This window comes from Vulpes vulpes, chromosome 9, assembly GCF_048418805.1.
Source record: "Vulpes vulpes isolate BD-2025 chromosome 9, VulVul3, whole genome shotgun sequence".
In the NCBI taxonomy this organism is placed as follows: Eukaryota; Metazoa; Chordata; class Mammalia; order Carnivora; family Canidae; genus Vulpes; species Vulpes vulpes.
In genome coordinates, this window is record NC_132788.1 from 104,670,659 (window position 1) to 104,684,296 (window position 13,638).

Below are 13,638 nucleotides of genomic sequence, written 5' to 3' on the forward strand. Positions count from 1 at the left end.
ATATATAGTTCATAATATTAAGTACTGAAAACGACTTCTTTAGAAATCCTTAGAGGTTCATATACTGGATAAACTGTGCTTTTCACCTGGACCATATAAGTTTCCTAAATCATAAAAAATGGAGAAAACTGCAAAGGCTAAATTATTCTTCTAACTCAGAGTTTCTCAACCTTAGCACTACCGACATTTGGGTTGGATCATCTCTGTGGCGGGGGCTGTACTGTGTGTTGTAGGATGTTTAACAACATTCCTGGCCTCTGACATCTAGATGCCAGTAGCAACTTTTCCCTCTTCATTGCCCATCCCATGTTGTGATAACCAAAAATGTCTTTAGAAAATTGCCCCCAGTTTAGAATCACTGCCCTCACTTTATACAGTGAAATAGTCTGGAGGAAAAAAACCCAATCTCTTTTGCATTTTCTGGCTCTGTACCCACGTACCTTGTGTTGTGCATCCTGGATACTTCGTTATTGAGGGAGCTAAGCTGGTCTTTTAAAATGTACAGAGTGGTCAGATAGAAGGACAAATTGATCTGTGGAAGGGACATGAAGGGCAATTTAAAGTAGGCTAATACCCAATATTTATAATTAAATAGGAAATAGCATAGGAATTTATTCTTGAAACTTGTAAAATATGTTTCAGATTCCTGAAACTCACTGGATATATGCCCTGATTTTTAAAAATTAGCTTTCTTTTTTTCTGATCAGAGAAGCAATATATGGTCATTATCCAAAATTAGGAAAATGCAGAAAAACAAACAGAACTTATCTGAAATTCCAGAGAAGAAACTCAATACACAGAGATAAGCACTATTTCCATTTTGGTGCTTGTATTTACTAAGGTGTTTTTTCCCCCACCCATTGGCATGCCTTTTGCATAATAAAATTTAAAAATTATGTATTAAATGTTTTATACAACCATTAAAACCCCCTAAGATTGACAATCAGATTTTGTTTGCAAATATATTTTATCAGTTCAGAAATGAAATCCAAATAAGGTCTGTAGTCTAGTTGATGTGACTATACCAATGTCATTTTCCTGGTTTTGATATTTTGCTATGATTATATAAAACATTATCTTTGGGGAAAGCTGAGTGAGGGCTACCTGGGACTCTCTGTATTATTTTTGCAACTTCTTGTGAATTTTAAGTTATTTGAAAATGAGAATGATAAAATGTTGGTAAACCTGTGGAGAAATTGGAACCCTTGTGCGCTGTTGGTGGGCATGTAAATTGGTGCAGCTGCTGAAGAAAACAGTATGGAGCTTCTTAAAAATATTAAGAATATAACTGACATATAATCCAGCAGTCTCATTTCTGGGTGCTTATCCTAAAGAACTGAAACCCAAATCTTGAAGAAATATCCACTCCCATATTTATTGCAGCATTGTTCACAATAGCCAAGATGTTTAAACAACCTAGGTGTCCATTAGCAGAATGGATAAAGAAGATGTGATAGAGATAGCTAGTTGTATAAATAGATGGATAGGCACAGTAGAATATTACTCAGCCCTAAAAAAGAAGGAAACCTTACAATATGTGACCACATGGATGAACCGTTAGGACATTATGCTATGTGAAGTAAGCCAGTCACAGAAGGACCAATATGGTATGATTCCATCATACCAATCACCATTCCAATCACCTCATGATTGCGTGAGGTATCTAAAATAGTCAAAGACATAGAAGCAGAGAGTAGGATGGTGGTATCAGAGTGGAGTGGTGGAGAAGTGATATAAGGAGTTATAATTCAGGAGGTATAATATTCTATTCATGCAAGCTGATTATGCTCTAGAACTCAGCTGTATGACATCATGTCTATGGTTGACAATACAGCATCGTACACCTGAAATTTTACTTTGAAGATACAGCTCATGCTAAATATTCTTATTATAATTTTAAAAAGCTGATTGACCTTGGCCAATTTTTTTCAGAAAGCCAAATCATCACTGATGCCAACAAGGTAACATATAATGTCTTAATTTCAGCTCAGATGTGACTGTTTCCACAAAGAAAAGTTGTCCATAGTCTCTTGGTATGTTTGTTCTAAGTCCAAGGACTCTAAAGAAAATTTACATAGGTATTTATCCAATTATCCCTTTGTCATATCAGCTAAACTTGGTATCTTATATATTCAAAGCAACAACAAAAATTATAAACCCACCAAAGCAATAACAAAAACAGGTCCCATGAAGCTCCAAATGAATTTTCCATGAAAGCTGAGCCAGCAGCTGAAAAACAGAATAAACAACTTTCCAGATCTTCATAAAAAGAAGCAAATGCATTTAAAAAAAAATCCGCCTCTAAACTGAAACAGGAAGAAAAATGGGCACAGGAACTGGTCAGGGAGAAGTAAATAATATAACAATGACAGTCATAACATGGAGAAAAAAAATGAACAATGGTTACTATTCACGGAAGACCTACATTCTGGCATAGTTGTCCAGACCATTCAGTTAAGCACAGGGGACCTACTGAACGCCACCATGTCCTTCCACTATCAGAATTCAATTACAAACTCAGAGCGGTGACTTTGAATAGACCAGAATTCTTCCGTCTTGGCACTGCTGACATTTGGGGCCCATGGTTCTTCATGGTAGGGTTGGCCTGTGCATCACAAAACATTTAGCAGCATGTCTGGCCACCCCTCCCTCAAGTTGTGACAATCAAAAAGGTCTTCAGACACTGCTGAATGTCCCGTGTGGAGGAAAAAAAAATCACCCGTAGCTGAAAATCATTGCAATAGACCAATAACAGGATAAACACGTATTTGGCTTTTAGTAACAAAAATATTAGTTTCAACTCTGATTTTCATCCATAAAAGGCAGTACCCTTTCCTCAAGTCGCATTTCCAAAGTAAGTTGTTTACTGCTTAGTTCAATGGATACTTTTTTGTACATTGTTTTTTTTTATTGGAGTTCAATTTGACAACATATAGAATAACACCCAGTGCTCATCCCATCAAGTGCCCCCCTCAGTGCCCATCACCCAGTCACCCCCACCCCCTGACTACCTCCCTTTCCACCACCCCTTGTTCGTTTCCCAGAGTTAGGAGTCTCTCATGTTCTGTCTCCCTCTCTGAGATTTCCCACTCATTTTTCTCCTTTCCCCTTTATTCCTTTTCACTATTTTTTATATTCCCCAAATGAATGAGACCATATAATGCTTGTCCTTCTCCGATTGAGTTATTTCACTCGGCATAATACCCTCCAGTTCCATCCACGTCGAAGCAAATGGTGGGTATTTGTCGTTTCTAATGGCTGAGTAATATTACATTGTGTACATTGTTTCTATTCCAAAAATTATATTCACCCTAAACCCACGATTGCCCACTTGTTACTAAATTTAATTTGGCAAGTTAGAACAAATTACAAAAGAAGGTCAATGTATAAGTATGATAGACAGAATAACATGAGCCTCTCACCACTCTAAATATGTCCAAGTCCTAATGCACAGAATTTGTTAATTGCTACTTTACAAAGCAAAAGGGACTTTGCACATATAATTGAGTGCAAGGATCTTGGCATGGGGAGATTATCCTGGATTACCTGAGTGGATCCCATATAATCACTAGTATTCTTAGAAGTGTAAAGGAGAGACAGAAGAGTCAGAAGGAGATGTGAAGGATGTTCAGAGAGGTATAATGTTGCCAGCTCTGAAGACAGAGGAAAGGGGACATAAGCTGAGGAATATGGGCAACACCCGGAATGGTCCCAAGAAGGAATGTACTTGCTGATACCTTGATTTTAGCTCAATGAGACTCATGTTGGACTTCTGACCTACAGAACTCTAAGATAATAAAATTGTGTTGTTCTGAGCCACCCAGTTTGGTCTCATTTGTTAGTGCAGCAACAGGAGATTAACACAGTAAGACATTTAAAAAATCAGATACATATGATATAGAGCATTTACCTCTCAGCGGTCCCCCTGACCACACTATTTAAAATATCACCTCACATATATTCCCATTTCTCTACTTTGCTTTCTGTGGTGGTAGCCATCATAGCTTAACATTATATCATATATCTATTTGCGTGTTGTCTGCTTTGTTTCCTGGGGTCCCCACAGAGCCTACAATAGCTCAGAAACCAGATGTTTAATACATGGGAGCTCATACATATATTATTACTTCCTTATGACATAGACACTGTGCTTACTGAGTATGTGTTCCATAATTGCTGTGTCCGACACCTGCAGACACAGCTACAATCACAGCTGGGATCCCGTAGCCAAAAGGGTATATGAACCTCCTCTTGAACTTCCCTGCACTGATGTAGTTGGCCACCCTGAGGTTCCTGACAGTTAGGAAAAGCTGCAGCCCTTCAAAGAGCATCCAGGTGAAGGAGGCCAGGTACAAGTAGTGCAGCATCCCAGCGATGATGGAACACAACACCTGGAGGGGAGACAAAAGTTGGGAGAATCTGATAGGTGCACAGAGAACAATATCCACTATTCCTTGGAGCAAAGGGAATGCAAGGTAAATGGAACATAGTTGTGCAGAGCAAGATACTTAGAATGAGTTCCCATACTTCTCTGGGTCGGTTCATCATGGCAAACTCAAATACCTGTGGAGGGCCAGGCAGGCAGCACGTATCTGTCAAGCAGGCAAACATTCAGGAATAGGCAGGAGTTAGAACTGTGCCATGTGACCCTTCTGAGAAGCAGCAGTTACTTTCATCTCTAGCAGTGGTTTCCATGCCAGAATGTGAACCGAATATTGCCATTGCTTCTTTTCTTTAAAAGGTGTGCGTGTGTGCGCGTGCGTGTGCACACACACGCACACACAGACATGGGATGCCTGGGTGGCTCAGCCGTTCAGCGTCTGCCTTTGGCATGATCCTGGAGTCCGGAATCGAGTCCCACATCAGGCTCCTTGTGGGGAGCCTGCTTCTCCCTCTTCTTGTGTCTCTGCCTCTCTCTCTATGTCTCTCATGAATAAATAAATAAAATCTTAAAAAAATAACACACACACACACACACACACACCTGGAAATATGAATTGTTGTACAAAATCTGTTTTTTAAATGCTGTCAGCTTTTAAAAAAATTTGTGGTAAAATACACACAGTACATAACACAAAATTTACCATGCTAACATTTTTTTTTTTTTTGGAAAAAAAGCCTTTTATTTCAACATGCTAACAATTTTTGAGTGGACGGTTCTCAGTTCAGTGGATGCCTGTGTTAAGTACATTCATGCTGTTATGCAGCCATCCCCACCATCCATCTCCAGAACTCTTTTCATTCTGCAAAACAGAAATCTTTCCCCTTGAAACACTCACTTTCCACCCCCTCATACGCCCCTGGTTCTCACTATCTACTCTTTGTCTCTGTGGGTGTGCATGGCTGTTCTAGAGATCTTCTATGAGTGGAATCAGACAGGATGTGTCCTTTTGTTATTAGCTTATTTCATTAAGCACATGTCCTCAAGTTCACCCATGTTGTAGCAGGTATCAGGAGGTCCTTACTTTTTAAGGCTAAATAATATTCCATCCTGTGTATATACTGCATTTGGTTTACCCCATCATCTGTCAATACACTTGGGTTGTTTCTACCTTTGGCTATTGTGAGCAATGCTATGAACATGGGTGTGCAAATGTCTCTTTCAGAACTTGCCTTCAATTATTTGAGGTAAGAACCCAGATGCTGGCAACTCTTTTTTAAATTAAAAACCATCAAGCAGACTCAACAAAAAACAACTGCTGACCAGTTAGGCCTGGGAAACAATTTTAGACCTTTAGTTTAGATTAATTTTGCTCATGAATATGACACTATTTGAGAAAGATGACTATCCTATGTTAAAAGTTTTCATTTAGCAAAGTGCTGAAAGATGACCTAATGGCTTTAGATGAACTATATTATCACAAAATAAATCACAATTAATCACAAAATAAACACCTCAGCGTCCTTCTTAATCTGCTAGATAAGCTTGATATCTACAGATCTGCTCAGTCTAACTTGTGGCTAGGAGACAGTCATGGGGCTGTCTACATTAAAATTCATTAAAATTAAACACAATTTAAGAGTCACTTCCTTAGTTACACCAGCCACATGTCAAGTGCTTAAAAGCCACATAATGGCCAATGTCTACCATAATCTGAAGAGTTCAGATACAGAACACTTTCATCCTCACAGGAAGTTCTGCTGGAAAATGCTGGTGTAGATCTGTGTGCCCTGGATTAAATGAAGGACACTTAGGTTCTTATCTAAAATCTCACAAAGCCGGGGATCCCTGGGTGGCTCAGAGGTTTGGCACCTGCCTTCAGCCCAGGGTGTGATCCTGGAGTCCCGAGATTGAGTCCCACATCGAGCTCCCTGCATGGAGTCTGCTTCTGTCTCTGCCTCTCTCTCTGTCTGTCTCTCATGTATAAATAAATAAAATCTTAAAAAAAAAAAAACTTCACAAAACCTATTATATGATTTCAGCCAAGTTACTTCCTCTGCTTGAGCTTCACGATTGCTAAGTTAAATTAGTTTGACTAGATATGTGATTTTCACCATTTCCCAAATATTTATTTGAGAGAGAGAGAGAGAGAAGAGGAGGAAATAGGAGAGGAGAATTAGACTCCCTGCTGAGTGCGGAGCCAGATGAGGCACATGTTCACATGACCCTGAGATCATGACCTGAGCTAAAAACAAGACTCGGATGCTTAGTGAACCACCCAGGCACATCCATTTTCACCATTTCATAGCCAGGGAACTCCCTTCTAACACTTGTTCCCAGATACCCACTTTTTTTTTTTATATGAAACTTTTCTTTCTTTCTTTCTTTCTTTCTTTCTTTCTTTCTTTCTTTCTTTTTTTTTTTTTACGATAGTCAGAGAGAGAGAGAGAGAGGCAGAGACGTAGGCAGGCTCCATGCACCGGGAGCCCGACGTGGGATTCGATCCCGGGTCTCCAGGATTGCGCCCTGAGCCAAAGGCAGGCGCTAAACCGCTGCACCACCCAGAGGCCCACTTTTGACAGCACTAACATGAGCAGCTCTTGGCAATGGGAAGGTGGACTATCCACTCAAATTTTTGGACCTTTTTTCTTTCTTCCTACATCCAGCAACCCCTACTTGGGCTTTAGGTGCATAGTGGCAAAGCCACTAGAATTGTTCACCGAAAGTGAGTTTCACTCATTCTCCTACCTTGGGCTTTGTCTGGTTGATGCCTGTGAGGAAGAGCAGGTGGGCCAGGAAGAGGCAGATGGAGAGCTGCAGGTGGAGGGAGGTGCTGGTGTTCTGGATGGGTCGGCAAAGGAGGAAGGTGAGGGCTGCCAGGAAGAGGCACAGCAGAGACAGGCTCAACCCCACATAGGTGATCATGGTCAGCACGGGATCCACCTATGAGTCAGCAAAGAAGGAATCCATTGTAGTTTCCAGCACTGTTATTATGTGCCTGATGGAGAGTCAGATGGGCATCCCAGTTAAGTCCCCCAAACAAGTGACTTTAACTCCCTGAGATCTGAAGTCCCCATATTTAAAATGGAGGCAGTATTGCAGGCTGAATTGTGTCCCCTGCCTCCAAATTCATATGTGGAAGTCCTAGTCCCCAGGACCTCAGTATATGACTGTATTTGGAGACAGGGTCTTTAAAGAGCTGCGTTGTATGACATAATTAGGGTGGTCTTGATCCAACAGGACTGGTGTCCTTATTCAAAATTTGGAAACATTGGGCCTCCCCCGTGGCTCAGTGGTTTAGCACCACCTCCAGCCCAGGGCCTGATCCTGGAGAACTGGGATCGAGTCCCACATCAGGCTACCTGCATGGAGCCTGCTTCTCCCTCTGCCTGTGTCTCTGCCTCTCTCTTTCTCTCTGTGTGTGTCTCTCATGAGTAAATAAATTCTTAAAATTTGGAAACAGGTAGAGAATGAGGACCATATGAGGACACAGGGAGATGGAGGCCATCTACAGGCCAAAGAGAGAGGACTCAGAAAAAAGCAATCCTGCCAACACCTTGCACTTGGACTTTCAGATTGTAGATCTGTGATAAACTAAATTTCTGTTGTTTAAGCCACCCAGTCTGTGACACTTTGTTATGGCAGTCCTAGCAATCTAATAGAGGCATTGACAGCATTTTCTACACAGGGCTGTTGGAAACCCGAAACCACCAAGCTGGCACTGTCCCATGGAAATATCATATGAACATTATTCACAAGAGTCAAGATATGGAAACAACCTAAATATCCATCGATGGACAGATGAGTAAAGACAATGAGGTGTATACATTCAATAGAATAGACCCAGCCTTAAAAAAAGAAGAAATCTTGCCATTTGTGACAATGTGGAGGAACTCTGGGGACATCAGATAAGTGAAACAAGCCAGACACTGGAAGACCAATACTGCATGATCTCACTTATATGCAAAATCTAAAATAGTCAAACTCACAGAAGCAGAGAGTAGAATAATTGTTGCCAGGGACTGGGCATAGGGAAAATGAGGAGATGTGACCAGGGGGCACTAAGCTTCAGTTATACAAGCTGAATGAGTTCTGGGGATCTAATGTGTAGTGTGGTGGCAAGAGTTAACGATGCTGTAATGTATGCTTGAAATTTGCTTGAAATCTTAATTCCCATCACATGCCCACATGAAATGGCATCCATGTAGAGGTGACGGGTAAGTTATTTAGCTTGACTGTGATGGTCTTGTCACAATGCATACACATATACCAAAACATCAAGTTGTTCACCTTAAATATATATAAATTTATTTTTTATTGGTGTTCAATTTGCCAACATATAGAATAACATCCAGTGCTCATCCCATCAAGTGCCCCCCTCAGTTTAAATATATATCTAATTTTTTTAATGTCAAGAATGTCTCCCTTGCCTTCCTAGATGTATCTTGCAAGAAGTTGTTGCAGCCAAATTCAAAAAGGTTGTTGCCTGTGTTTTCCTCTAGGATTTTTATGGATTCTTGTCTCACATTTAGATCTTTCAACCATTTGAATTTATCTTTGTGTATGGTGTAAGAGAATCGTCCAGTTTCATTCTTCTGCATGTGGCTGTCCAATTTTCCCAACACTATTCATTTTTAAATGTTTATTTATTTTACATTTATTTATTTATTTTTATTTTTTATTGGAGTTCAATTTGCCAACATATAGCATAACACCCAGTGCTCATTCCATCAAGTGCCCTCCTCATTGCCAACACCATTTATTAAAGAGATTGTTCTTTTTCCAGTAGGTATTCTTTCCTGCTTTGTCAAATATTAGTTGACCATAGAGTTGAGGGTCCATTTCTTGGTTCTCTATTCTGTTCCATTGATCTATGTTTCTGTCACTCATATGTGGAATATAAGAAATAGTGAAAGGGATTATAAGGGAAAGGAGGGAAACTGAGTGGGAAAAATTAAAGAGGGAGACAAATCATGAGATATTCCTAACTCTGGGAAACAAACAAAGGGTTGCAGATGAAGAAGTGGGTGGAGGGATGGGGTAACTAGGCGATGAGCACTAAGAAGGGCACTTGATGGGATGAGCACTGGGTGTTATAGTATAGGTTGGCAAATTGAATTTAAATAAATAAATAAATAAATAAATAAATAAATAAATAAATAAAATCTAAAAAAAAAAGAATGCCTAAATAAAGTTGTTTTTTTAAAAAAGATACATCCTATGAGATAATTTTACATATTCCATTAGGCCTATTAAAAATGTGAAAAAGAAACATGAACATAATTTGCTAGTATATTTTCTTTAACCTACTAGGTTCCAAATATTATCTGTTCAATGTATGATCAATGTAAAGGGGATATTTGATATTCTTTCCCTGGGTGTTGAGGGAGCGCAGAGTAGTAGTCCCTGTTATCATTTTTGCATATTAGAGAGAGAAATTACTAACATACAACACAATTCACTTATTCTGACATCCATTATTTACTATGTCCCTGTTCACAAAGGTGGTGGCTATCTTCTATACACTTCAAATCTGCCTGGCAGTCGTAGATGCTCAACAAATATTTGTCTAAGGAAAGAATTCCCTTGTAAAATGCACATCCCTGACCCCCACTCTAGGTTTTCAGAATCCAAATCTTTCAGGGATGGAGTCAAGAAAATGCATTTTAAAATAAGCATCTCTTGTGATAGGAACAGGAAACTGAGAAGTAGCGGCTTGCATTTCCAGGTCAACATTCTCGTGATTTCCACAGAAAATTTCAACAGCCTTTCACGAGTAGAGGGCTTGCTTTAAAATCTCTCTCCATTCAATATCAGAATGCAAACACTCAATCAATCCTCTTTTTCATGGAACTCGGTAATGTTCCACTTTAATGAAAGGTCAATTTATTTACAGAAGTAGATATTACCTTTAATTTGGTGGTTGCCACGAGAATGGCAAAGCTGGAGAGGTGGCTGCAGCTGCAAACAGTTTGATTTTCATCTGAGGAAATGACTTGACAGCCTTCATTAGACCATGATGACCCTTGCCAGTAGACACAGAGGGGCTGCTCATTTTCTCTCTTTATCTGGAGAATAAACACATTGCCTTAGTCCGGTCATGGAATAAGTAAAATTTACTGATCGTTGTTTGTACTCCAAAACATACTAGGCATTTCATATATACTATCTCATTTGCTGCTTACAAAACCCTTTGTGAGGCAGGTGTTCATACACCCCTTTTCCACAGGAGGAAACTGATAGTTGTCCTGTGGTGATAAACGAGGAGATGGAATTCCAGTTCTGGATTTCTGCCTTCAGAGCCATAAATCTTAACCATCCTACCTGACTGCCACTGTCACTTGTAAGGTAAGTAAGAAAAGGAGATCATTTTTGAGGTCAGGGCAATATAATTTCCTGGAGAGGGGAATCCATCTGTTGAATTCCCAACAAATAGTCCTTATCTCCATTGCAATTGTCCTCATCACTGACACAGACAACACTGACACCTATCTATGTATGCAGGTACCAATCTATAGATCCAGCATGGAATCACTCAACCTCCACAGCAGCTTATGGTGTTGATACTGCTACTCTCCCAGGTGCACAAGTTGGAGGATAGAGACACAGACATGTTAAGTAACACACACAACTCAAAATATGGTACGTGCATAAAAGTGTTTCTCACTGTTCTTTCATTTGATGCTTAATGGCTAGTGACTTCCAACATCTTTTCATGTGATTCTTGGCCATATGTATATCATCTTTTCAGAAATGTCTGTTCAGATCCTTTGCTCTTTTTAAAAAATCAAGTTATTTTGTTGCTGTTGTTCAATGGCAGATGTTCTTTATGTGTTCTGGGTACTAATCCCTTATCAGGTATTTTTTTTACCATTCCATGGGTTACCTTTTCACTCCATTTACTGTGTCCTTTGATGCACAGAAGTTTTTAGTTTTATATAATCCATTTGTCTATTTCTACTTTTGTTGCCTGTTTTTTTGGGTCATATCTAGGAAAATCTTTCTATGTCAAAGTAATGAAACTTCCACTGTTTTCTTCTAGAAGGTTTATAGTTTAGGTCTTACATTTTTGTTCCATCTAGTGTTCATGTTGTATATGGTGTAAGGGTCTAACTTTACTCCTCGGCACACACATATCCAGTTTTCCTAGCACCATTTGCTGATGCCAGGCACTATTTTAAGGACTTTATACACATTGACTCATCTCTCCCATGAACCAACAAGGCACGTTGGCTACTAGCAGTAGCAGAATCTTGGCTCCTGGGCTGAGCTTATCACAGAAGGCTGAGTAACTTGCCTAGTGGTGAGTAGGAAAGGAGATGGGACTTGAACCCAGACCGCTCAGCTCCCTCTCTCCCTGTAGTGGTTTTAAAAATGTCCACCAATTCTTTCGCACTCCCTTCAAAATGTCAAGCATAATTCCACTCCCTTAGGTGCAGTCTCTCTTGGAGCACTCATGGAAGCCAGCTGCCATGCTGTGAGAACACTGAAGCAGCTCTCAGAGAGCCTCACATGGCAAGAAACAGAAGCTTCCTGCCAACAGCCAGATGGGGGAAGCACCCTGAAAACAAACCCTTTAGCCTCAATGAACCCTTCAGGTGACACGTCCCAGCCAACATCTTGATGACAAACTTAGAAGAAACCTTGAGCCAGAGCCACCCAGCTAAGCCCCTCCCACATTCCTGACCCACAGAAACCTAGTGAGTAATACATGCATATCACTTTAAGTTGCCTACTTCTGAGGAAATTACTTACACAGCAAACAACCCCCTCAAAGAAGACAGAATCATTTTTAATTTTGGCAAGTTCTAAAACCCAGAAAACTTTCCTGTTGAAATATACTTGGTCTGATACCGTGTTATAGCACTTGAGAAGCATTTCAAAACCTCCTAATGACTATCACTCATTTTATATGCTGGTCTGGATGGGGGGACAGTTGAGGGGTGATTCTGAGGTTATCTACTCAGTAAAGCTCAGGGGTAGCCCAGTTTCTCACTCTGGGTTCATTTTAGACTTTCTAACACCATGTCCCCCAGATGAGTGAGAATCTATCTCATTTTTATAAACTTCCAACCTGTAAATTCATCAGCATGGAAACATTCCCAGTTAGTTACAAAATCCCAGCAGATGTAATGGAGTCATCTGGTTCTCACGCACCTTTTCATGCTGAAATGTGAAATTAATGGACATGGAGAGCGAGGTGTTCTTTCTGGATCCCATTGTGCCACTCACTACCTTGGAGTTCAGGTAGAAATTATGCAACTTTTCCTTCGTCATTAGGTTTTCCTCAGACACAAAGCTCTCATTGATGATGGAACCAATGGAAGCATAAGATATAAATGCGACAGCACCTGGATAAAGAAGACCCCCCCCAAACAAAACAAAACAAAACAAAAAAACAAAAAGAAGAAACCCCACCTAGGTTCAGTGATGCTCATTTGAAGGCAACATCAAAGATTTAGCAAATTGTCTATGGTAGCTTTAATTTTTAGATAAGATGTCAGACCACTGAAAAAAATAATTTCAATTACCATCTTTGAGCCTTTACTATGGGACAATGTGGTGAGTCATTCACATTAAGTAATACTCTTTTAATTTTAAATGTATTTTAAAATTTACATAATAATTTCATCCTTGCTACCACTTTATTATTTATTTTTGATTTATTTTTGATTTATTTTTTTTAGAGTCAGATGCTACCACTCTTGATAGGGAAAATTTTCTTTGGTATTTTACAGTTAAGGACAAGATTAAAGATAATAAATAACTTTCAGTTCGAGCTTGGAAGGTAAAGTCATTATTTTATTTTTCAAAAATTGCAAAGCAGATCAATGAATCTGATGGAAGGCTAAAGGGATAGAGGAAGGAAGGCAAGAAGGCAGGCAGGTTAGAGATGGGTGAATGTGTGGGTACAGGAAAGGAAGAATGGATGGATTTAGGGAAGAACGGATAAATGGAAGGAGGGAAGGAAGGATGGAATAGTGGATGGATAGATGGAAGGGTGGATGGATAGATGGATGTGTGAATGGATGGATGGAAGAACGGAAAGAAGGACGGCTGGGTGATATGTGGACAGTGGGTGGATGACTCAATGGATGGAGGGAAGGAAGGAAAATGAGAGATGGGAAAGATGGATGATAGGAGAAAAATGAAGGAAAGATAGAAAGGAGAGAGGAAGGGAAGAGATAAAGGAGAGAGCAAGGAAGTGAAGGAGGGAGAAAAAGATGGGTAGGAGGTAATTTTGCAGGAGGGAAAAG

General features: G+C 39.9%; 1 protein-coding gene across 1 annotated transcript in view; it reads right to left on the bottom strand.

Annotated features, from left to right (window-relative positions):
• The window catches only part of LOC112912544 (putative adhesion G protein-coupled receptor E4P), a 54,257-nt gene that overhangs the window by 23,654 nt on the left and 16,965 nt on the right, over positions 1–13,638 (bottom strand). The window contains exons 5-10 of the mRNA XM_072722145.1: positions 12,539–12,732; positions 10,291–10,449; positions 7,130–7,324; positions 4,156–4,391; positions 2,163–2,229; positions 441–532 (exon numbers count right to left, since the gene is read on the bottom strand). Of these exons, the coding sequence (XP_072578246.1) occupies positions 441–532; positions 2,163–2,229; positions 4,156–4,391; positions 7,130–7,324; positions 10,291–10,449; positions 12,539–12,732 (943 nt within the window). The remainder of the gene's footprint in view (positions 1–440; positions 533–2,162; positions 2,230–4,155; positions 4,392–7,129; positions 7,325–10,290; positions 10,450–12,538; positions 12,733–13,638) is intronic.